This window comes from Saimiri boliviensis, chromosome X, assembly GCF_048565385.1.
Source record: "Saimiri boliviensis isolate mSaiBol1 chromosome X, mSaiBol1.pri, whole genome shotgun sequence".
Classification (NCBI taxonomy): domain Eukaryota; kingdom Metazoa; phylum Chordata; class Mammalia; order Primates; family Cebidae; genus Saimiri; species Saimiri boliviensis.
In genome coordinates this window covers 5,450,046-5,477,261 of record NC_133470.1, presented here as the reverse complement: position 1 = coordinate 5,477,261, position 27,216 = coordinate 5,450,046, and the positions used below count along the sequence as shown (strand labels likewise).

The window sequence follows — 27,216 nt, the reverse complement described above, 5'->3', positions numbered from 1 at the left end:
TAGCACTGAAACTGTCCAGTCTCCATCCCCGAGCTTGGACATTCTTCTAGACAGCCCTTTTTGATTCAGATTAGGTACAATTGATGAAGTGTGAGCTTACTAATTAGAAGTCAGTGATGGTGTCCTCAGCAGAAGCATCACTGTAGGCTTGCTTATTATCGGTAGACTCATTTGTCAAATAAGAGGGCTGGAGTCACTGTCTGGCTGCCATCTCTTTTGAAACATGAATTTTGATTCCAACTTGTTGACAGATGAAGAGGTCATTGTCAATTCCTCTGAACATATGTGTTCAGGGAGAGAGAATGGGTCTCCTGGGATAGAATGGGTCATTAGTAATCAAGGTCTGGGCATGAAACAAAGGTCAGAAACATAAAGCTGAAGGTCTCAGCAGAGGCTGCAACATTTTAAGAGTAGATTGGTTACACCTGAGGAGAATTGTGTGCTTGGCCAAATCACCTCATTATGACTGTGTGGTTCTTCCATGCTTATTCAAGCAATCCATTTTCACCAAAACCGGACTACTTGATTCTAAACAGTTTACGTTATGGATTACAAATACCTTCTTATGATGCACCCACATGCTATCAGATTGAAGTACTTTATGAAAGGAAAAACCATTGTCAGTGAGATGGACAGATGGGTTGTTACAAAACACTGTGTTCTGACATTTTCTGGGAGGTGGCAAGGAGGCCAAAGTGAAGAAACAAACATTGATAGTGACTTCAAGCAAATTGAAAAAAAAAATACATTAACATATTAAGGCAGAGATTATTAAGTGAGGTGCAGGTTGAAGTGTGACTGAAACAACATGGTATTTGTCCCATGGCTTTAATTTATTTTAGTCACTTTTATGGATTGAATAATGCACCTCTAATTCCATATGTTGATGTCCTAATCCCCAGTACCTCAGAAAGTGGCCTTATTTGGAAATAACGTCATTGGAGGTGTGATTAGTTAAGATGAGTCATTCTGGAGAAGGGTGGGCCCCTAATTCAATATGAGTGGTATCCTTACAGAAAGGGGAAATTTTAACACAGACATGCAGAGATGTGAGGACACAGATGTGAAGGTTGGAATGCTGCCACGAGTCAAGGAACTACCAGAAGGTCAAAGAAAGTCATGGAGCCAATCTTCCCCAATGGCCTTGACAGTATTGGATTTTCATGTTCTCCCAAGTGGGGTTTTGATATGCAAATCTAATTTAGTGTAACTCTGCATTAAACAACTGTATAGATTCTATGCTTTACATGGATATTGTGCCTTTGCAAACACTTGAAACAACCATACAATGTGGAAATTAATTAGGCTGCTCTTATTTATAAACAACTGGAAACCATTTTCTTTATTGTTGTATCAAAACTTACTGAGGGATTTTAGAATTCTGACTTCTCCATGGCTAATTGAATGAATAATTGGGATTAACCAACCTCTACGTGAGACCCTAGCTCTGTCTGAGACCTTCTTCTACATTGCTGAAAGTCACTCCTTGTGTGCAAAGAGGTCCCATCAGTGAACTTGGCATCTTGCCAGCTAGACTACAGCCTTGACCTTGGATGGTCACAGGTGGTCTTCATAGACATATCTGTGATTATCTTATAAAGACATTATTCATTTCATTTGAGAAAGGAAGACATTAATTTTTCTGAGAGCTTACCACCATGATCAGGGAGTAGTGAAATAAAACCTTTAAGTAAGGTATGTTTAGTATTAAAATATTACTTTTGTTTGAATCACTAATATTTTGGCTTTTTTTTAGCTTTCATGAGCCCCATTTCACTCATGTACAAAGAGAGACTGTTGAGCTTGATTTGCGATTCTCAGGATGTAGAATTTTTCTCTGATTCTTGTGTTGCCACTGTTGCCAATGGCTTTCACATGTTATTCAAATGCATGACAATAACTAACCTGATGATTCAGGACAGTCTTAGGCTTGGTAATTTTGAGGTTTAGTGCTATTATCGAACACTACGATTCCTCTTCAGCATGGTAATTTCGAGGTTTGTTGGATACTTAGATTCCTCCTCAAACCCCATTCTTTACTTTTCCTGTCTCCTCAGACGTTAGTGGAAATTCTGTTTCCCACTGCATGCTCATTTCCATGATGTGGTTTGTGTCATCATCTAGGTCCTACCCTTGAGTATTATGGAATTCAGTAATGTGTGTGTGATCTTCCTTTTTCACACTTAGGCAGGATGGTCCTTGTGTTATGTTTTTCTCTTCTTTGATGTTTTCCTTTGGCATGGTAAATGTTTTAGAGAGAGTTACTAGATGAATTAGTTAATTAGAGAATAAAATATAAGCAGGAAGAAAATCTGAAAGTTGATCACATGCAGCTCCTCACCCCTTTGCTCTTGAACAGCTTTGAGAGATTTTGCTAGGAATTCAGGATGGAAAACTTAGCGTGGCGGGGTAACATGTTGGAGGAGGGACACTGTAACCTCTTTCCCTTGGAAAGTTCCCTGTGTTATGAGACAATAACATGTCATTAACAAGTTACATTTGTCTTGTTTTCACCAAGAAGATTGATTGACTGGCCCTCAAAGATCTTCTCTGAGTTGTAATGATATGGTATCATCTGAGTCAGAATGCTACAGTTTACAAACATTTTTAGTGGGTATTTGGAATCACAAGTTGGGTCTCTTTTCTTATCCCAGTTGTGTTTAGAGAACAGGATTGGTCAGATTCAAATAGATCTTACACTTTGACAGAAACCAAAATGCCCATTGATGAAAATACTTTGCACAGAAGAAGTGCTGGTGAGATAGAAGTTCTCAGAGCTCTGGAGTCCTATGTAGCTTATGTGATTAACTGTAAAGTCAGAATTTCAAAAGCCCTCAATAAATTTATAAGATAACACAAATAATGGTTTTTAATCATTTGTGCATAAGAGCAGCTATTGCACACTACCTTCCCAAGATTATCAAGCTTGAATTCTGATGTAGCAAAGAAATGTCACAAGTCATGGTTTTAGTAGCTGCAACTTTAGTTTCTGCTAAAGTTTTTCTTGATGAATTTTCAGTCATATGTATTTATACAACATTCTGTATTAAAAACACAACAGCTATGACAGTTAAGGAAATAAAAGACCCAAGAAGACTTCAAAACACTTTTAGTTATTATGTATCACCTAAAGTGCACTATAGCCACTTATAAATTCACATCTTGTTATGCTCTTTGCAGATAACCATGGTGAAGAGTGTCCCTGGAGGTGAGGGTTACAGTGAGCTGTGATCTCACCACTGCACTCCAGCCCGGGTGACAGAGTGAGACCCTGTCTCTAAAAAAAAGATGTAACTGGGAGTCATGTAAATTTATTTAATATTGTTTTCTCTCTGTGTTGGTCTTGTATAATTTTCTTCTTTGATGATGATTTTCATTCTTCACAAGAACTTTGAATGAGATTGACGTTTGGTTTTTTAGAGACATTTCTTTTTCTTTTTGTGGCTGAATAATGCTCCACTACGTATATGTACTACTTTTTAAAAAAATTATGCTTTAAGTTCTGGGATACACGTTCAGAATGTGCAGGTTTGTTACGTAGGTATACACATGCTATGGTGGTTTGCTGCACCCATCGACCTGTCATCTACATTATGTAGTTGCCCTAATGCTCTCCCTCTCCTAGCTCCCCACTCCCCCACAGGCCCTCGTGGGTGATGTTTCTTTCCCTGTGTCTATGTGTTCTCATTATTCAACTCCTACTTATGAGTGAGAGCATACAGTGTTTGGTTTTCTGTTTGTGTGTTAGTTTGCTGAGAACAGTGGTTTCCAGCTTCATCCATGTCCCTGCAGAGGACATGAACTCATTCTTTTTAATGGCTACATAGTATTCTATGGTGTATATGTGCCACATTTTCTTTATCCAATCTATCACTGATGGGCATATGGGTTGGTTCCAAGTCTTTGCTATTGTGGATAGTGCTGTAACATGTAAACATATGTGTGCATGTTTACACATGTAAGCACACGGGTATATGTTTACACATGTAAACACGTGTATATGTTTCAACATGAAAACACACATGTGCATTTATACATGTAAACATATATGTGTATGTGTCTTTATAGTAGAATGATTTATAATCTTTTTGAAATATACCCAGTAATGGGATTGCTGGATCAAATGGTATTTCTGGTTCTAGATCCTTGAGGAATCCCCACACTGTCTTCCACAATGGTTGAACTAATTTATACTCCCACCAGCAGTGTAAAAGTGTTCCTATTTCTCCGCATCCTCTCCAGTGAGATGGTATCTCACTATTGTTTTGATTTGCATTTCTCTAATGACCAGTGATGTTGAGCTTTTTTTCATATGTTTGTTGGCCACATAAATGTCTTCTTTTGGCAAGTGTCTGTTCATATCCTTCACCCACTTTTAGATGTTTTTTTTTCTTGTAAATTTGTTTAAGTTCCTTGTAGATTCTGAATATTAGCCCTTTGTCAGTTGGATAGATTGCAAAACATTTTTCCCATTCTGTAGGTTGCCTCTTTACTCTGATGATACTTTCTTCGACGTTTCTATTGTTCTTTTCAACTCTCTGGCACTCAGCTTCACACTTAAGTTGTTTTAAAAAGTACAGGTGGAAAATAACTGCTGGTTACATTGAAACAACAATATGTTCTTCTTGGATGAATATACTTGGAGGACACAATTCTATTAGTTTCAGGAAAAGTATATCAACCTGGAATGAAGTTATGATGCACCCTTAGGGTTTCAGGACCTGTCTCCCCTCCCCACCCCAGCAGACAACAACATCTGAAAATGCTCAAGTTATTCAAATAAAATGGTGTGTTATTTGCATATAACCTGCAAATATCCTCCCATATATTTAAAATCATCTGTACCTTACTTATAACACCTAATACTATATAAATGCTATGTAAATGGCTACTACACTGTATTGTTTAGGGAATGATGAGAAGAAGAAATGTCTGGCATTTGCTGTTCTATACATTTCCTTTAGATGACTTTATACCCTATAAAATGATAATTGGTATTTTTCTTTCTTTCTTTCTTTCTTTTTTTTTTATGAGATGGAATCTTGCACTGTCGTCTGGGCTGGAATGCAATGGTGCAATCTCGGCTTACTGCAACCTCTACCTCCCAGGTTCACATGATTCTACTGCCTCACCCTCCCAAGAAGCTGGGATTACAGGTGCATGCCACCACACCCAGCTAATTTTTTGTATTTTTAGTAGAGATGGGGTTTCACTATATTGGCCAGACTGGTCTCGAACTCCTGACCTTGTGGTCCGCCCGCCTCGGCCTCCCAAAGTACTGGGATTACAGGTGTGAGCCACCATGCCTGGCCTTTATTTCTTAAATAACGTGTATTTGATCCCAAATGCAAGTGTTTGTTCAGTTTTGGGTGTTATCATGCCAAATTTCTTGGACATTTACATCATAGGAAACAAAATAATGAACCTACTTCCTAAAAGCTCCATCCAGAGAAAATGAAACATTTCATCAGCTCAGTCTATTTATATCATTATTTATAGCTTCTCAGGACCTAATAACTAAAGCTTAAATTCTGTCGTATAACCTGCTACTCCATTCATTTATTTCTTTAATCAATATCATTTATGAAGACCATTTACTCTGTGGTAGGCACACTGCTATGTGCCAGAGAGCCAATGGCAAGCATGTGCTAGGGATAGACACTACTACTGAAGCTTCTGCAGGCTGGAGGACAGAAGATCATTAAATTAAAACAACACACATAATTTACACTTTTCCACTGTGTGATAGAATGACTGGGAGGAGAAGTGCAGGATGTTATAAGAGCAAGCAACAGAGAGAGAGCTATAGTAGTCAGGGTATGAGGGTCAGAGAAGGCTTCCTGGGCAAAGTGGCATTTTCTTTGAAGACAGGACAGTATGGGAAGGCTGAGTGTCTAGAGGCAGGTGTATTTCTATATCGTCAAAATTTGTTTCCTATAGAATTCCATTAAATGTGAAATATTTGTAGAATACAGAGAGACTTTTTTCTTAGTTAATGAAAAGACTACTGAGGATATTTTATAAGATTTGAAAGAAATATTACTTATGAACAACAAATATATAAAGAAAGCCCTCCCCCTTAACCTTTTAAATAGACTTTTTATTTTTTAGAGCAGTTTTAGGTCCACAGCAATTGAGCGGAAGGTACAAAGCATATCCACATACTCTCAGTCCCCACAATCCACAGCCTTTCCCATTACCAACATCCCCTACCAGAGTGGGACATCTGTGACAATGGATGAACCTATATTGACACATCATCATCACCAGCGTCCACAGTTTGCATACGCTTCACTCTTGGTGTTGTATCTTCTGTGGATTTGGACAAATATATAATCACTTGTATCCATAGTTTTATCTATTGCTTTGAAATAACTTACCAAAAGCATGGACATAGAATTGTCCATTAAGGGTCACAGCTAATTATTTGTAGTGTCAAAGCATTGATGGGTAAAGTTAAGGCCTATGGTGGGTTTTCTGACTTGCTTCTATTTCAAATGTTCAGTTCCATTGTTAGACACTAGTTTGGTGTGTATTTTGGAAAGTGCAGACTGATTAGTTCTTTAGCTGTTCCATGCCAGCACCTGGCTGTGTTGAAGGAAATATGTGGGATCTATTCCTAACTCTGTTTTCTCTTTTCATATCTAGAGAACTAGTTTTCATTTATCTTTATTCTTCCCATGTGGGTTGTCTTTGCGTGAATGACTTGTTTTCTTTACTTGAAGCTTTTGAAGAATTATCTTTCTTTAAGGAAAAATCAAAAGGGTAGAAATGAAAAGACTTTGAAAATGTCATTGAAATAATGGCTGGGTGCAGTTGATTGAACTTACATAAACTCTTTGAAAGTTGGATTGACTAGCATTCATGTTTGATCTAGTTAAACCAATAAAATACAGGATGTAATCTTTATATAATTACAAAAGTCCCACTGTCTAATCCTACCTGAAGGTTACAATGATGGTTCTAGAGGCAAACGTGTTTCTAGCCTAATGTACTTTGACTCTTTATCTTTGTTGGCTTTAAGCCAGAACAAGACTTAATTGCAAATACTGTATTTTATTTTTATTGTCAAGTGGCTTAATTGGTGAAGACTATTGTAATCTGATGAAGAACTTCCCCTGGGGCAGAGTGTTGAAATGTACTGGATTCTTTTATTTTTTCATTGCTCTTCTGCTCAAAGAGCACCATATGTAAGCAACATAGGTGGATTGTGATGGGGGTAACACCTGGCCTAAACAAAGTGGCCAGCATTAATCTGGGGTTTATTGGCATCCCTTATGCTAGTGGGCAGGGTTCTTAGAAGTTCTTAGTAGAGATAAATAGCATAGCACATGATGATTGATAAAGGTAAAAGCACAGAACATCTGCAAAACCTTGCCATGGGAGTGATTATTTAAGAAAAAAACCGGGAAACCCCAAATCCAAAAAGGAACTAGAGATGCATTTTGAGGGAAAATATGTATGTGAATGCGTGGATGAGTGCATCTGTGTGTGTGCATGCGTATAAGATTCCCTTGTGGAAAAACTTCACAAATAAATACAAAAGATGAATGAGGTGCTAGAGAATTTTACAGTAGACAAATGATCGTTGATCCTAAGTTGCTAATAGTTGCTAAAATTGATTTTTAGAGTGGTGAACAATTCACATTAGGTATGGCAAAAGAGACAGACTATCAATGGTAAAGGAAAACAAATGGCCAGTCAGGAAATTAAAGCAAAAATACTAATACCATTGCCACTCATCCTGTTGGCAGATGTTGAAAAATTGCTTTCACCCAAGGAAAAAACAGAATGGAAAGGCATCCCCTTTTTTACTGCAAATTTTGTTTGTATTTTAGTATTTGCTAAAATATTGTATCTTAGAATTTACAATGCTAAATACTTTTGAGTCTCACTAATAAGACTGAATCAGTTAGACTAGGGTGAGTATTATCTGTTGTGAGCTGGGAGATATTAAATCTAGGATTACCCCCAACTGCTCAAGACAATACTAATGGCAAATGACAACAAAATCATATCAATAATAACAAAGGGATTTTTTAAAAATCCTGTTCCAAACATTTTGATAAATACTTTACATGGATTATCTTTTTAATCATCCCAAGCAACCTATGACATGCTATCTTCTCTAATTTAAAAAGATCATTCTAATCATAATAATCGTTTATGCTTGCTTGCCATTGCCCCAAATAGTTCTTTGTAATGACAGAGATTTTCATTTTATGATTAGTAGAAAATTTTGCCTGAAATGAAAATGCATTAATTCCCAATTCAAAATAGGCTCTGTGGCTATTGGTTTCCTTCTCATTTTGATGGGTGTGTATAAGCGAATGGTATGGGGAGCATTGAATTCCTGGAAAGAAGGAGAGTTTGGTGTGGGGCAGGGCAGAAAGGTTTACATTTGGGAAGGGGAGGTTGGGCAGCTGAAGACAATCTCTGCTGCATCCTTTGTGCTTTTGTTGTTGAAGTTTGGCCATTCAACCTACAGTCAAAGGGAACAAAAGAAAGCTACTCAAGGGTATATTAGTTTGTTCACATGCTGCTAATAAAGATATACCTGAGACTGAGTAATTTATAAAGAAAAAGAGGTTTAATTGTTTCACAGTTTCACATGGCTAAGGAGGCCTCACAATCATGGTGGAAGGTAAAGGAAGAGCAAAGGCACATAGTACATGGTGGCAGGCAAGAAAGTGTGTGCAGGAGAACTGCCTTTTACAAAACCATCAGATCTTATGAGACTGTCACGAGAATAACATGGGAAAAACGTGCCCCCATGATTCAATTACCTCTCACAAGGTCCCTCCCACATCATGTGGGAGTTGTGGGAGCTACAATTCAAGATTAGATTTGGGTGGGGACACAGCCAAACCATATCAAGGTATGTCCTGCACAGGGCTTCTCAAGACTCTAATGCTCTATTTTTGTTTTAATTAACTCTCTGATAATTGCTAAATTAAAAAAAACATATTTCCTGAGATAAAATCTTCTATAATCAAAATCCTACAATCTACTTTCTGTCTATTTACCTGATCTCCCCTCCTTTTCTTTTTTCCACCCCATCCATCTGAACTGCTGCTTCCTCAATATACGGTATTTAGGACTGTTGGACCAATCTTCGTCTCTTCTTTCAAGGTTATAAATATGGAAGTTCCTTCAAAATTGAGTGTGCATCTTGCTCCTTTCTTCACCTGTGGCTTTACCTGTTGTGTTGCTTACCATTGAGGTTAATTGCTGGCTTAGTCACTCTTCATATGTTACTTGGTTTTCCTGACCACAGGTTTCTTAACTGTAAAAGGAATAAATGAGGCTTATGTCATTTTGAATGATTACATGGGGTATTAAAACATCAAGGCACATGTCTGCCACATAGATTTGGCCACTATAATAATAATAATAATAATAGTCAAAGCTGTATTGCCACATTAGTCATATTTTGTCAAACTGTTAACAACAGTTGCTGTGCCTACTTTTGGAACCCCAGGCAACAGTTGCCATGCCCACTTTTGGAACCCCAGTCACCCTTGCATGGCCTCAGAAATATGCTTTCCTTATGAGGACCAAGAGCTTCCCTCCCTTGCTAATATGATACAGACAGGTAAAGAGAAAACATGGAGTTCTGTCCCCAGGAATCAGTCTAGTTGAAGAACCAAGACAGACAAAATAAAGTGTATCATTCAGCAGGAGCGGGTGTGATAAAACTCCAAAAAGGAATACACCAAGTGCAGAGATAGCTGAAGGTCCCCAATCTCATCCGGAGATTAGGTCCTAGGAAAAAAATATCTGGAAAAGAAGGAGGTCTCACCTGTGCCCATGTTGAGGTTTGTAGACTAAGGAGCAGGACCCGGCTGACCTGTCTAAAGGAGGCTCAAAGCCTTCAAACCAAGATGGTGCTGAAAAAGACCTTCAGGAACTGGCTTTGACCCCGGGTCCAAGGTCTGAGCCTATCCACTTCAGCCCTGATTCTCTTTAAAAGGTGCCTCATTGCTTCCCATCACAGGGTGAGGAGGAGCTTGGAACCCTCAGGTTGAATCCAGGTTGTGCTCAGACAGGTGTGGTCCTTGGAAGTCCTGGTAGGAGCCAACTCTGCAGAAGGGAAGCAGGAGAAACTAACTATGAAACTCCTCTAGCATACACCCTTAATATTTACTTCTTCTAAGCCTTAACTCCCAATAATTCCTACACATATTTAGGATTTTAGCCAATCTCGTATGCACCTACACACCAGGCAACGTGCTGAGGCTGGCTGTCGGTGTAGGAGCTTCTCCAAAGCTGCCCTGCTCTAGCCTCCAGCTTCTGCATGCTCAATGCCTGGCCCCTGCTTTTTGCAGTTGTCACCCCGTTTATGACCATGCCCTAGTCAGCCTGGCCCCTCAGTGAACTTTTAGCTTGTAACCAAGCCAATGGCTCCCTTTATAAAACCTCAGTTTTATAAAAGGGTATGTTATGCCCTCTTTATACGCTTTCTCCTAACACTTCATTTTCCAGTAATTAAACCACGCCCACTATTTGTCCAGCATTGGCCTCTGCCCAATCTAATTATTTCCCTGATGTAATCCCTGCCAAAAATCATACTGAACTTCGCTCTAGGCTGTTTGTATGTGTCTCCAGCTTCAGTCCTTGCTTGTCTTGTTGGGGGACATGGATGTTGACAGAGAGATGAGGGCCCAGGTGTGAATGAACGGAACTCAGTAGGTGGTATGTAACTTCATAGGAGATTGGCTAAAATCCTAAGAATGAGTAGGAATTATTGCGAGCTGAGGCTGAGAAGGAGTAAAAAGTAGGACTATATGCTAGAGGGGTTTCATAGTTAAAGCATTCATAAGGGACTGAGATATTTTAAGACAGTAATCTTCACGTTGAAGAAGAAGATTGCCAATCCCATACAGCTGAGATTTATTTAGTTGTTTTGGGGATCCTATAATTAAGCTATTATTGGAAAGGGACATATTCAGATATATTATTGGCAGTAGATGGACAAAATGTGGTATAGCCATATAGCTGCATCTGACAGTCAAAAAAGATGAAGCACTAATATATACTACAATGTACATGAAGCAAGATTGCTGTAGCATTTAGCATCAAGAAGCCAGACACATATTGTATGATTACATTTATATAAAATATCCAAAATAGGCAAATACATAAAGACAGAAAGTAGATTAGTGTTTGCCAGGGTAAGGCAGATAGTGGGGAGGACAGAATGGGAGTGACTACAAATAGGTCCATGTTTCTTTTTGAGTTGATGAAAATCTTCTACAATTAGATAGTGGTGATGGTTGCATAGCTTTAGGAATATAGTCAAAGCCATTGAATTGTACAGTTTAAATGACTGAATTTTGTGAATTGTATCTCAATAACTTTGTTATAAAATTACTTTCTAAAAGATATATTTTTGGTTCAGTTTTCTTTTTTCATAACTTCAAACACATGTCGTCTTGCTGTATCCATACTAATATTCTTCATTTTAAAAGTTTAGATGTTCAAACATAGGAAACAAGTGATTTTGTCTCATCTATACCTTGAACTTCAGAGAACTAGAGTTAATGACATCTTAGCTATTAGGTGATGGTTTCTGCTAGCTGTGCCAGCTATTCCAGCCTAGCATAACCTGAGTTAAAAGCTCCCCAACCAGAGAAAAAAAATGGCCAATATCTTAGTTATGTGGAATGTAGAAATTCTAATGTTCAGGATAATAAATCATAGTTTTTTTTTTTTTTTTTTTTTTTAAGACAGAGTTCTGCTTTTGTTGCCCAGGCTGCAGTGCAATGGTACAATCTTGGCTCACTGCAACCTCCACCTCCTAGCTTCCAGCAGTTCTCCTGTCTCAGCCTCCCTGGTAGCTGGGATTACCGGCATGTGCCACCACACCCTCCTAATTTTATATTTTTTTAGTAGAGACGAGGTTTCACCATGTTGACTGGGCTGGTCTCAAACTCCTGACCTCAGGTGATCCACCTGCCTCAGCCTCCCAAAGTACTGGGATTACAGGCGTGAGCCACTGTGCCCAGACCCAATATTTGTTATCTGTTGAGTGTATCTATTGTTTCACTTAGTTATTCCAGTTGCCTGATGCTTGAGATATTGCTGTTAGGCTTGCTTTACAGATGCATAAACTGAGACATGGGGATGTTAAGTTTCTTGTCTGTGATCATTTGTTTGGTGAAAGAGTAATACAAGGCTTTTCATGTGGGAACTGATGTTTGGATTTGTGTGCCAGCCCAAATCTTATGTCAAATTGGAAGGATGAGCCTGGTGAGAGGTAATTGGATCATGGGGGTGGATTTCCTGATAGTGTGTGAGTTCTCTCTCTCTATCTCCTGCTCTGCCATGGTAAGATGTGCTTGCTTCCCCTTTGCCTTTCACCATGTAAATTTCCTGAGCCTCCCCAGCCGTACTTTGTTTTAGGCCTATAATACTGTGAGTCAATGAAACCTCTTTTCTTCGAAAGTTACCCAGTTTCAGGTAGTTCTTTATAATAGTTTAAGAACATACTAATACAGGCTCTTTCTTCCAATCCTAAACTCTTATTCCTATAAATTGGTTGAGATCAAAATCATCTACAATGCTTAAGTTGCAAATTTCCCAAAACTGCTGACTATGGGCGGAAACTCTAGTGTTCATTTTCCTGCTTCAATGCTCAACACACCATCAAAGTTGCCTCAAACCCTTTTTCATTTCAGACAGCTTGGAATCTTTAGTATTTTATACGTCTTCGTTTACATCATGAAATTAACATACAAAATGAAACTTACATTACAAACACATTTTCTATCATTGGAAGGGAAGGACATCAGATTTTGCAAGATTGGGCATTTGTTAAAATGCAAATATTCAAAAATTATATGCATAAATTATAATTTCAAATTATAAATCTGTGTATGTGTAACTTTCTATTAGAAGAGTTTATAATGGGTCAGTATTCTTTCTTTTTCTTTTTACAGAACAATGGTTCCCTGGTTTGGTGCCAGAATCACAAGCAATGTTCTAAGGTACGTTTCCTATACCTATATGAATGGTGCAAAACACTTTTAATTTTGGAGTAATGATGGATTCACAGGAAGTTGCAAAGGCAGCACAGAGAAATCATCTATGCCCACTTTTCACCAATGGTTACACTTTAAGTAATTGTAAACAATATCAACATCACAAAAATTACATGTGTGGAATGCATGTATTTAATTTTGTGACATTTTTATCACGTGTAAGATTTGACTTGCGTAGCTACCACTGCCATCAAGATACAGATATCAATGGTTCTATATATTACTTTATTTTATATTTTGTTTGTAATTTTCTGTTAAAAAACATTAAGAGAAAATGCCCTCTGGTTAGACCAGAGAGGATTTAATGTATTCTGTTTACACTTACGTTATTTTGCATCTGTTTTGGTTTCTTTGTAGGAATTGCTGGTTAAATAATTTGATTTTTTTCATTAAACAGTCCTTTTTCCATTTTTGAGCATTATTTACTACACACTAAAGTACTATAAACTTTATTATGTTACTCATTTATATGTTTGATATAATACAATTATTATCTCAATCCTAATACACCGAAATCTTTGTTTTTTAAATATATATATGATGATACTCTAGCTCCAGTCTGAAGTAGATTTTGTAATTAGATTATGTAGATGAGTAAAGTTTACAAAGTAGCTAAAACACTGGAGCAACTTTGGGATCATAATAGTGTTTGATAAAATTTATTTTATGAATATTATGTTTAGTCCTAAAACAGAAATACACCTTTATTTTATAAATAACAATTAATCTAAGGAATATATAATAATATTGAAATAGCATATTTATGAAAACGATTATTTTGTGAAAGTTCTTTCAAATACATACAATAAATGATTATAGAATAGTATTTCTAAATCAAAAACTTTGTTCTATGATGCATTTCCACAATTATGCTCACTTAATACACATGAGTGTTACTTTAAACTAGAACAGAGTTCCCACGTGAATGTGAAATAATTTGGTGAAGATAATCTTTGCTTATCTCCGACTGTCTAGATCTTGGACAGGAATGAAATGCCTGGTTACAGTCCACTTACTCCTTTTATGTAATGTCTTGAACACTTGCTCTGTCCAGACATTTTCTGGTATTGATTATATTAATTGGTCTTCAACTGGAATTTTAGATAACTTTTTCATGACATCATTGCAGATAAAGCTTGTAATGCCATGAGGTTAATTAAATTTCATAGGCATTCTTTTTGTCCAGTTTTGTATTAATTGTGTATTATAGGAATGATAATTTGTTACATTGGTAATCATTCTTATTTAAGCACTCATTTTTTTCCATATCCCATCAGGAAATTATCTTTTGCAGACTTCTAAGGCATTTGATTGGAACAGGTTTATTTGAATTACTTTAAAATTATTTCAATGAAAGAAATTTGTATACTAGGGATCATAGATGGTTAAAGCATATTTTGTAAATGATTAATCACGGCTGCCATAAGAGACTTTGAATTTCACAAGAAAGCAATCCTTTTTGTCAGAAAGCAAGAATGAATCAATAAGTCACAATTAAGCTCGACTGAAACTCTGGAATATATTACAGTTACAAAGCTGACAGAAATTTAAGGGTTGTCTTTAACTTGAGATCCTTGGGAATCATTGGGAATGAATCTTGATTATTAATCAAAGTTTGTCTCCTTTGGATGTTATCACAACTGGATACCTGTGCAAATAATTACAATTTGCATTTCTTTTGGGATTCATAAAGTACTAGGTAGGCTTTTTCTCTTAATAGTTAGGTTAAACAAGGTTACTGGTAATCTGTAGTCACTCTATTTTACAGATGGGGAAATTCAGGCATGTACATATTGATAATAGTTCTGTAATCACTCAACAAACCAGTAGAGGCATATAGATCCTTGTCTTCTACATTGTGTTTCTTACAGGCCAACAACTCTAGAAACAATTTGTACAAATGTAGGGAGAGAAAAGTCAGAAAACTCAGAAAAGTCAGAAGCAGTATTAACGATACAATTTTCTGATGATATATTTTAAAAGATTAGGTTTGCATAACGTTTTCTAGAAACCACACACCTTTTATTCACTTCTGGTGACCATCTGCAAAGCCTGTCACCTCCTTCAGACCCCCTGTGGAAGAGATGTCATTTAATCATTCTTCCCACCTCCAAACTGCTATTCTCTCTGTCTGGGATGAATCTAAGAACATCCTGATGGGTCTCCTGGCTTCCACTCTGACCCCAAACAATCATATTTCCTCGTGGCTGCTGGAAGGACCCTTAAAAAACATAAGTGGCATCACACTGCTGTCTACCTTAAACCTAATGATGCATTTCCGTCTTACTCAGACTAAAATCCAAAGCCCTATCCTTATTCTCTCTGGCTCTCTCTTGTCTGCCTGTACTCTGTCCCCAGCTTTGTTGTCTGTTTTTGAAATGGAGCCTTGTTCTGTTACCCAGGCTGGAGTGCAGTGGTGCAATCTTGAATAATTGCAACCTCTGCCTCCTGGGTTTAAGCAATTCTCCTGCCTCAGCCTCCTGAGTAGCTGAGATTACAGGTGCCTGCCACAATCCCTGGCTAATTTTTGTATTTTTTAGTAGAGACAGGGTTTCACCATATTGGCCAGGCTGGTTTCAAACTCTTGACCTTAAGTGATCTACCCACCTCGGCCTCCCAAAGTGCTGGGATTACAGGTGTGAGCCTCCATGCCTGTGGCCTTTGTTCCCAACTTAATTACCTTCTACTCTACCCCTTCATGGCTGCTTTTTCTATCCACTCAGAATGTTCCTTCCAGCTCACTCACTGTCTTCGTGTCTCAGCACAAAAGCCACTTTCTTAGCCGTGCCTTCCCAGGTCACCCTCCAACATACTTAAAAGCTTTATTGTCCATACCATGCCCCAGTGGATGTGATATTATGGAGTTATTCCTGTATCTGCTTAGGATCGGTCTCCTTCACCAGAAAAAAGCTTCATGAAGACACACATGCTGTCCTCTTTGTTCAATGTGGTGTCCCCAGAGCCTAAACTGGTATTTGGTACATAGCAGCTGCTCAACAAACATTTGTGATTAATGAATGAATAAATGAAACAAGTGCTTATATTACATCACCCTACCCCTACGTCTTTACCACATTACCTTTAGGGGAAAAGCGTACTATGTAATCAGTTCTCAATGTGTATGAATTACTGTTATTTGTTCTTTATTGGGAAAAATCTGTCATTTTTCCTGTTGTGAAATTTGATCATATAAATTGAGTCTTTTTTTTTTGAGATGGAGTTTCGTTCTTGTTGCCCAGGCTGGAGTGCAATGGCACAATCTCATCTCACTGCAACCTCCGACACCCAGGTTCAAGTGATTCTCCTGCCTCAGCCTCCTGAGTAGCTGGGATTACAGGCATGTGCCACCATGCCCAGCTAATTCTGTATTTTTAGTAGAGACAGAGTTTCTCCATGTTGGTCAGTCTGATCTCCAACTCCTGATGTCAGGTGATCCCCCCGCCTCAGCCTCCCAAAGTGCTGGGATTACAGGCATGAGCCACCATGTCTGGCCTAAATTGAGTCATTTTTGTCATACCTAACTAAATTGAAGTCAAGGGGTCAGGAGGAGAAATCACTTAGGGCACATAACATTTCAAGAAGGTTATTGTCTGCAAGCCTGGCTGCTCGAACTGCCTGCCATAACCGGAAACTGGTTTTATCTGTAGCTACTGAAATAAGCTGTTGCAACTCTAAGACTAATTTTCCCTACTGCTGTCATTTACCAATCAGAACTTACCAGCTCCCCAAAATTTTATCTGTACCAATAAACTTTCTTTCAAAACAACACATAACATCTCTTCTTTTTATATAATCTCCAACCTTCTCTTTGTTCTTTGTACATACTGAAGACCACCTAGTCTGTTTGTATGCCTTAGAGTTGAAAATCTTGCTTCCTAAAGAAAACATTTGAAATGTAGAGATTCCTCTGTGCTTCATCATTTCAAGAGGTTGCTGAGTTCGACATAATGGAATCAGCACTATGAGCTCAAGGGTCTTTAGACCCTGCACCACTCAACCTTAGAGAATATAGGAGAGTACCTTCCTGTCCAGCACAGGTCAAGGCCACTGGTTCTCAACTGAGGGCAATTTGCTCCCCCAGGAACAATTGGCAATGACTGGAAATATTTTTGATTGTCACAGTTGGGAGTGAGGAGTTACTGGCATCTAGTGGGTCAAGGCCAGGGATGCTAATAAAGAACCTATACGGCACAGAAAAGCCCTCCCACAGCAAAGATTATCTGCCTCCAAATATCAGTAATGCTGAGACTGGCAAACCCTGGCCTACACATTTGCGGAGTTCTAAAATAAATCAAGAGCATAATCCTTAGCAGCTTTATTTTATTATATGAAAGAAAATAAGTATGTAGTTTTCTGAGCACAAAGTATTTGCCAAACACCTTTTTAGGGGCTCCTTATATCTAGGAATTCTGATTGTCATCATGCACTCCCTAACGCTGGTGAGAGAGGTTGCTCTTTGCCTCCTAATCTGGTTTCTCCTCTTCTCTGCTAACTGAAAGCTCGTTCCTCACCTTAGCACATTGTCACTTTGGGTTAAACATCTACATTTCCCCAAGCTCCTTTGCTTCTACATATGGTTAGTAACTAATTTCTTCCCCAAGTGGAATCATTGTGAAGAAATTTCAGAATGCCTCCTTTAAACGGAACTGATTTAGCTAGAAAATGCACTCATTTGTTCTCTTCCCCTTGCTCTTCTCTGCTTCTTAGAGGGCATACGAATGGCAGGGGCCCCAGCAGCTGTCTTGGGCCATGAGGTACTTTTGAGGATGGAATCCAGGCTGAAAATAACTGACAAGAAAGTTAGAAGGAACCCAGCTCTTTGATACTCTGGAGCCCCATACCAGCCTAGCACATGAAGAGGAAATACCTTTCTATCTTGCTTAAGTTACTATTATTTTACATTTTTTTATTCTATGAAGATGGAATTGCATGTGGGTGAACTTAATCTTGGCTTCATCTTGGAATGACCACCTTCATGTCACAGATGCCCAGAAAAGGTGGGTGACTTTCTTACAAAGTCACTTGACTAGTAAGTACCAATAAATCCACTACACAGGATTTGAACTGAGTTCTGGTGGAATTAAAAGCCAGTGATTTTCTCATTGTATACCCCACACATATGAAGTATTATAGAAGAACTTCTTAAAAGTTATGAAAGATCTCTTGCTCACTTAAGTGGTTGATTCTCTTGATGCACTAGGTTTTTTTCTTGAGTCATCCTTATAGCTACTGTGAATAGTGTAACTTCCTGACAAAACTGTGGCCCAATTCTAGCAAATGAACTGTATTTTCTTTCTTGCATTTATGTTCCTGTTGTCCGATGGAAAGTCAGAAAGATACAGCCTGAAGATGGCCCACTCTTCTGATTATGTTTCATTTAGGGATGCACAGTAGATTCCCAGAGAAATAGATTCCTTAGAAATTCCCCCATTAAGGTGATTTTTATTTTCTATGTTGAGAGAATATTTAACCCATAAGAATGTGGTTTGCCCTTGGCCACTCCAAAATAAATGGTTTGCAAAGTTAACATCTAAACACAATTTGAGTCTTGGATGATTAAGGGCAAACCATTTATTTATTTATTTATTTATTTATTTATTTAGTCTCGCTCTGTGTGCCAGGCTGAAGTGTAGTGGCACGATCTTGGCTCACATCAACCTCCACCTCTCAAGTTCAAGCAATTCTTGCACCTTAGCCTCCTGAATAGCTGGGTTTACAGGAACCCACCACCACACCCACTAATTTTTATATTTTAGTAGAGATGGGGTTTTGCCATGTTGGCCAGGCTGGTCTCAAACTCCTGGCCTCAAGTGATCCACCCCCCTTGTCCTCCCAAAGTGCTGGGATTATAGGCGTGAGCCACTGCGCCTGCCTAGATCACCTATTTCTAATCAAGAAAGTAAATAAACACGTCTGACCTAAAATATAATGTATTTAAAAAATCCTATCTAAATAATCTTTTGGAAACAACTTTTATCTTAATTTCTTCTTCTTCTTCTTTTTTTAATCCAAGCCACCCTAAATACTTTTTGGAATGAAATATTACTATAATAATGTAAAACATACTGATAAAACATGATATATTTCCATCCTAATAATACTTTTAAGTTGGTCCAATCTTAACAATGTACATTACTTTATTTTTTTGAGATGGTATTTTGCTCTTGTTGCCCAGGCTGGAGTCCAGTGGCACGATCTTGGCTCACTGCAACCTCCGCCTCCCAGGCTCAAATGATTCTCTAGCCTCAGCCTCATGAATAACTGGGATTACAGGTGCCTGCCACCATGCCCAGCTGATTTTTGTATTTTTAGTAGAGATGGGGTTTTGCCATGTTGACCAGGCTGGCATCGAACTCCGGACCTCAAGTGATTTGCCCACCTTGGCCTCCCAAAGAGCTGGGCTTATAGGCATGAGCCACTGCACCCGGCCTATTACTTTAAGAACCTATTTTTTTTAAACCTTTCTCTTAAATAACAAATTACTCTATGACAAATATAATGTAAATCAGATCTATGTTTTCCCATATATTATAATGTTGTGGCTGTTCAGCCCTTTTACTTATGTTTCTAGTTTCATATTTTCTTTAAATACATTTTATTTGCCCATTCCAATAGCCTTTGATTAATCCCATTTCAATAGATTCTCACTGAGCATCTACTATGTCCTAGGCCCTCCTGATAAAGTGATCCAAAGGGTGAACTTGGTCTTTGCATTAATTTTTTACTTTTTTGCTCACTGAGAAAATTCCCAGCTATTGTTACTTCATCCCTTAATAAAAATTCATGCAGTATTCCTTATGATTCCCCAATACTGTACCAATGGGGACATAACCACCTTCTCTTCCTTACTTTGCCCATTAGAGCATTCATGTACCTTTAGAATCCATTTCTGCTTTTTTCTTTGCTGATCTCTCAATTCTCTTTTCCACCATTCTGAGGTTCCTCTGTACTTATCCATTAATGGTTAATGTGTGAATGACCCAGTCTCTATCAGACTCTGCTCATGGTCTCAAGGCTCGAGTGTCATGTTCATAACTTATTTGGTACTTTGGGATGGAAATGTTCGATGAAGAAGGAGAAAGCTATTTGAATGGGCCACAGACAGTTGGATCCCAGGACTGACTATGTTAAGAGTTAGATGGCTCTCTCAGTAAGGGAACATGTGTGATACAGACCACTGAGATCATTGTTTGCATGAAGGATGGAGAGAAGAATTCTAAAGCTAAAGAGAATACTTAGGACTATCCAGTGCAGTTCTTTCATTGTGTACTTCAGGAAGCTGAGGCCTGAAGCAATAATACATGCAGCCAAAGTCAGCTTCCAGCTCAGAGGAAAAGCTTATTATTACATTCCATTTTTCATTGTACATAATTTCTCTAAAAGCCCACTTAGGAATGGTGTGGAGCATTTGACAGGAGATTTGAATTGACAGACAAGATGCCCTAGTATTTAGTCATAGCACAGAGTCAAAATATTGTAATGTATTGTAATGAGCCATGTTAACATCTGTGTTTCCTGGCCTCTTTTTCTGGTAGAGGAGGACAAATATCCTTCTTTTACCCATCCTATGTTCATGACTTAGGTCCTTTTAACACAAGATAGATTAACAAGAGATAAACTTGCAAGTTTAGTAAGAGTTACATGCTATGGAAGCCTTCCTAAAGAAATGAAGACTCTAGGCCGGGCGCAGTGGCTCATGCCTGTAATCCCAGCACTTTGGGAGTCTGAGGCAGGTGGATTGCCTGAGGTCAGGAGTTCGAGACTAGCCTGGCTGACATAGTGAAACCCCGTCTCTACTAAAAATACAAAAAATTAGCCAGCATGGTGGCACCTGTAATCTAAGCTACTCGGGAGGCTGAGGCAGGAGAATCGCTTGAACCCAGGAGGCAGAGGTTGCAGTGAGCTCAGATTGTGCCATTGCATTCCAGTCTGGGTAATAAGAGCAAAACTGCATCTCAAAAAAAGAAAGAAAGAAAGAAAAAGAAATGAAGACTCCAGTGAATGGTTAATTCTGTGTATTTTTAGGTAGCTTTAATAAAGAGTGGATACTCATGGAGAAATATGATAGGACCAAAAGGATGTGATCTAATGGAGATGAACTGGGGAACTTAGCAAGGTCTGTTTGTTCAGGTTCTTCTCTGTGACCCTTCATCTTCAGAGTTGAGCATCTTCCTTTCTTCCAGAGATGGGGAGGTTACCTCTCACCTGAGGGTCTTCCGAAAAGCCTTCCTAAGCTTTACAGCCTGCATCAGGGGGGAAGGGTATTCGTGAATGAGGAGGGGAGGTCAGAGAGACTTTCTTGCTTCTGTTATTTTAATATGCCAAGGTGCCATATTTTGAGTAGTGTCCTGAATCCAATCATCCTTTTCAATGTAACTTTCCGTTAAACACAGAGTTCTAGGATAGGTGTTAGCAAATGACTTCTATAAAAATACCAGATAGTAACCACCTTTGTCTTTGCAGCCCATAAGGTCCCTGTTGGAATTACTCAACTCTGCTGTTGCAGCATAAAAGCAGTAGTAGAGAATACATAGACCAAGAAGAGTGGCTGTGTTCCAATAAAGCATTATTTGTAGATATTAAAATTTGAATTGCCCATAATTTTCACGTTATAATACTTTACTTATTTTTTTCCAACCATTGAAAATGAAAGAACCATTCTTAGCGCACTGGTTCTACAAAAACAGGTGGCAACCTGGATTTGGTCTGTGGCTGCAGTTTTGTCATCCCTGTTCTGTGACATTATATTCATAGACAAAATCCAAACTCAAACAAAACAATAAAAATGCATTCTTCTGACAACACAAAGACGTATCTTAAAATATTAAAAGTCAAACAAAAATGGACAGTTTCTGACATTGCTTATAGAACATTGTCAACCTGCAAGGATTTGAAATAACGAATAGTGAACTATAATAATAATAAAAAAAAAACTTCAAATAAATCACAGTTAATTTTTGAAAATCGAGTATTAAAATGTGATGACTAGAGTCAAGAAAATTTGCTAAAGACTTGAAAATTGGCAAAGGTAAAGATTGTTTTTCTCTCTATTTCTCTTCTTGAAGTTCTGTTCAGTGTTACTGTCCTTGAACTATTTTCCCACTCTGCAAATGCCAAAAAATTGATAATAAAGATAACTCTTGTCCATGAAGATGTAAATAAATTGTGTTTAGTGGAATGCACTTGATGCTTCCTTCAGGAATACAACATTTTGCATGTATTTGTAAATACATTCCAGCACCGGTATTCCTTATTGACCCTATTCATCCATCCATCCATCCATCCATCCATCCATCCATCTGTCCATCCATCCATCCATCTATCTTAATCTGTCTATCATTTATCTATTGTCTATTTATCTATTGGATTTTTCCTCTGAATCAAATGTAACATATGACTGTTTCTTGAGTTAAATAAAATCTTTGGCACATTTTCATCTGATATTTTCAGGAGAGTCTTATGTTCACTTCATAAAAGGTTTCTCCTTTAACCTTCAGCTCAGAGTTACATTTCAGAACCTTGAATCTAACAAACAATGCATGTCACTTAGTAACAACCACGTATCTATGGGGAGTCTGCATGCTTATCTTTCTGCCTTTGGGTGCCGGAACTCACTGGTTTGACTTTTGTTCCCCATTTGGTTTGGAGTGTATGTGTTGAAAAGCAGTAATTTAGGGCCCAATCTTGGTACCTTGGCTTACTGCTTTGATCTCAGTGGGAGTTCGGTTCTTACAAGGGCTACAACTCCAAACTGTTAGTAATTTTCCAGCTTTATTCAGACCCAAGTTGAGAGGTGAGGAAGATTTGTTTTGCTCGTATGAAAATCTGGACGGCTTCATTTGCCATCTGTGTAATTTATTGAGTGAGGGCCAAACCTCTGAAACACATCTGAATATGACTGTGGAAATTTTTGTTTTGTATTTGATGCTTTCTGTGATTTATGTGGTAATGACCGTAAATCTATGGAGCCCAAGGAAGGTATTTCTTAGAAGCAAAGTGAAAACTCGGACATACGTGAAAATGCACTATGCCCAAGTACCCAAGAACCAAAGGTGAACTTTTTATCTGATTGCAATTCTAATATGCAGTGGATCAAAATTTTAAATGTTTAGATACTTTAGACCTGTTGCAATACTGATGCTTATACAATATTTCCTGACTATATATTTTATTTCAAGAATAATGTTATTCACCAACCATCCGTTGTCCAACTTACTGATCTACTTTGGAGCAGACAATGACTTCACAGCCAAATCACCTTTGACAGTGACCTCAGAAGTGCAGGCTTGTGTAATTCTAAGACAAATATTTATGAAGAAAATATCTCAAGTGGGGTATAATTAATTCCCCTTCATTTTGGATATTAATGTTATTTTGTCCACAAGTACATGTCTTTACTACCACGGGATCATGTCTTTATTTTTCAGGAGAAAATAAATGTGATATGATAATAAACATTAGAAGAGATTAGAGAAATATTCTATTATTTCCTTAAACCAACAGTTTGGACTTAAGAGTTGTGTAGAATCCATGCAAAAAGAAATTGTTAGTGTGTGTGAAGTTTCAGCTAGTGCTCTTTTGAAAAAGCCATCTGTAAGTACAATATTATATTAGCATGATTAATATAAACCATTGGATGTAAATTTCTCCAACTGTCCTATAGCATGATGCCAAAAGGTAATTATAAGTAGCCTTGGCGTTCTGTGCTTAGTAAGACATGAAGTCTCTTGCTCCTTTTCTCTCTCTCTCCCTCTCTTATTATTTATTTATTTATTTTTGAGACAGGGTCTCACTCTGTTGTCCAGGCTGGAGTGTAGTGGCACCATCATGGATAACTGGATCTTTGACTTCCTGGGCTCAAGTAATCCTCTTGTCTTAGCCTCCTGAGTAACTGGGACTATAGGCACGTGCCACCATGCCTGGCTAATGTATGATGATGATGATGATTTGTAGAGAGGAGATCTTACTACGTTGCCCAGGCTGGCTTGATTTCCTGGGCTCAAGCCACTTGCACATCTCGGCCTTCCCAAAGTGCTGGGATTACAGGCATGAGCCACAGAGGCCGGCCTGAAGTCTCTCTTAAGTGAGTTGATGCAGTTGAAAATTAAGTTAGGGCTGAACGTGTGGCATGTAATTCATCCAGTGTTGCTCTATTGGAATATTAAAGTGGATATCATCTCTGATGTAAAGGCAGAAATAGAAAAAAAATACAGAAAAAAGTGAGTGCATGGAAAACAGATAAAAAGAACTCTCAAATAGCTACATAAACAACTAGTTTCAAAACACCATTCCTTAAATGGCAAGGAAATAGTCCTGAGATTTTTGAAGGAACTGCTGAAGGCTTCCAGCAGAGTCCCTTCTAGCGATAATGCAGGTGGATGGATGAGTTAATGATTTAAACAATTAGAGATTTGCTGCAAACTTCCATCTGTCACTGCCCCCTGGAATGCAGACTCAAAAGTTCTAATTGGAGCCTCCAGCATTGAAGGCGGCTTGAGTTGCTGTCACTGATTTGCTTCCTCTGACCACTGTCATTCTCATGGTAAGCGTTTTCTGCCCTCATGCTGAGAACTTTTATCAAACATATTAGTGTGCATTTGGGTGATCATTAGCCTGCAGTAGCTGAAACATTCCAGGTTATTTTAGCCTAGAAACTAGCCTGTCTGCTGAAAGAACATGCAAAGCTTCCTGCTAAGCTGGTACACAATCAATATATAAGGGAAAGAACGGGTTCCTATTTAGATTTAAATCCAATATGTGACAAGTTAATAGCTCAGTGTGTTTCTGCTTTTCCATGTCAATTTTACGGGTGTGAAAGACTCTTCCACCTGCTAAAAACTTCAAAGGAAAGACATACGGAAGGGGAAATGCACCTCCGTGTAAGTCTTTTCCTAATCTCTTACGATTAATTTCTCCTCCCATCTGATGAAAGAAAATGCAAACGAAATCTCTTATTTGGTTCACAATTGAAGATGAGGTCCATAAAGCTGCCTTTAGAAAGGGAATCTGTTTTGAATGTATGAAAACCATCTGAGTCAAGATGCATTACATGGTGATTATAGTCTGACAGATGTTTTGAAGTTGTAATGTGTTCATCCGAAAGCACGCAGAGCAGGTATGAGCGCCGATTGAAGATGTCGAGATTTATTCTGGCAACTGGAAAAACGCACCAATGCTGACTGAAGTTTGGGAACCGTTATGTTTGAGAAAGGAGACAGGATTGGATTTCAGTCGCTGGTAGATCAGAATTTGTGGACATGAGATTGTATCATGTTGCTTTATCTCTGCTGTGAAAGTCACTGTCAAAATATTCTCTACTGGGGTAGAAAACTCTTACTTGAATTTAAGGGGGTCCACATTTGCTTTTCTATGTTCATAATTTTGATGCTACCTTATAGGTAATCTTTGGAATGAGGCTCAAGTCTAGTTGTCTTCGGAATCACACACAGGAATTCCTTTTAGAAAACCTAATTTGTGTTTGTGCAGTCTACTTTGGAAACATTTTATTTCTCTGTGTTTCTGAAAGAGCAGTCACTGTAGGAAAATAAGTGGAGGTTTTAATTTTAACTATATTTTTACCAACTGGCTGAACATAGACACTCCTGCTGTCTAACTTGCCTGAAAAAGAGAATATAGACTAATTGTTTCAAACTAAAACAACTTGCCTTTCTCAAGAGTTCTTTTATCTACTCAATGGGGAAGAACCTGCCTTGCCCCATAAATAATGGCATTCAATCACCTTGGCATATTTACTTTGCAACTAGTTTAGGTCTAAGTATGTCCTTGATGTTCTTTGGGTAATCAGTGTGTGTGTGTGTGTGTGTGTGTGTGTGTGTGTGTGTGTGTGTAATGGATTGCACCTTCTGTTTTCTTCTGGATTGGAAAATAAAATCACGATTTCTGAGGAGGATTTTTGTTAACTACTCCCTTCTACCTGCTTAATACATCTTTATGTAGGAAATGGGTTGTTTTTTTACTTTTAAGACAAATGTCTGTTAGGACCTTTAATTTCACAGTGAGTGTCAGAGCTAATGAAAGTTCTGCTAGCTATGAAGTGACAATGAAGTATAAGCAAAGCCACCAGACATCTGGAACCTTCCAAGGAGTATGAAACTCATTGTGTCCTGGTGGTACCAAAAGCCACCATAGAGAGACAGTATTTATACTTGCCTGATGGATGTATAACTTCCATGTGCTCTAGAATCTATGCCTTGATGACACAACTAAACTATGCCTCTGCTGTTTCAAAACCTTCCTTTTACAAATGGCTTTTGCTGAATGGTTGCTGCAATGCAATAATGTCAGAAATTGTCCTACAAACCTAGTCGTTGGGGCTGCTCTAAGGAAGTTGTTGAGGACATCGGTCTCTTATGTCATGCCATTTTGGGGAGGAAACTTAAAGAGACATTCATTTTTTAATATTTTTTTGAGACAGAGTCTGGCTCTGTCTCCCAGGATGGAATACAGTGGCACAATCTTGGCTCACTGCAACCTCCACTTCTTGGGTTCAAGCTATTCTCCTCCCTTAGCCTCCTGAGTAGCTGGGACTACAGGTGCATGCCACCACGCCCGGCTAATTTTTTGAATTTTTTTAGTAGAGAGGGGGTTTCACTATGTTGGCCAGGCTGGTCTGGAACTCCTGACCTCAGGTGATATGCCCACCTTGGCCTCCAAAAGTGTTGGGATTACAGACCTGAGTCACCGTGCCTGACCAAGAGACATTCATTCTGATTGCATTATCAAGTACTAATTGTGCCTCCTTGAGAAATGAATAGGTAGATAGTTTTAGCCTTTGGAGACTGTGGATTTTAAAGTCAATAGTGTTTTCCTCTTACAATTGGTCGTTAGAAAGCTAAAACTTAAATAAAACAGCCTGTCTTTAACAGCTGTGCTGAAATTGATCATATGTATTTAAGAAACTTGCTTTATCCCTGACGGTATTTATTTATTTTCTCCTCATTTTAATTTCCCTTTATCTCATTTTTTTTCATTCACTTAGGATGTATTTTCCAGCTGTAATTATATGGAGCTTTGTAAATTGTCTTGAATTATTTTAAGGGTAAGAAAGGCTGTAGATAAATGCATACATCCATAAAATGATGAATCAATAGAACGATATCATCTGTGGCTGCACATGTTGCCCAATGAGTTGTTTAGTCTCTTGAACCCTTTT

The 27,216-nt window shown here is 38.3% G+C and overlaps 1 protein-coding gene across 1 annotated transcript in view; it reads left to right on the top strand.

Annotated features, from left to right (window-relative positions):
* ANOS1 (anosmin 1) overlaps nucleotides 1-27,216 on the top strand; it is a 195,427-nt gene that overhangs the window by 18,821 nt on the left and 149,390 nt on the right. The window contains exon 2 of the mRNA XM_010336194.3: nucleotides 12,942-12,989. Coding sequence (XP_010334496.2) covers nucleotides 12,942-12,989 — 48 coding nt within the window. The remainder of the gene's footprint in view (nucleotides 1-12,941; nucleotides 12,990-27,216) is intronic.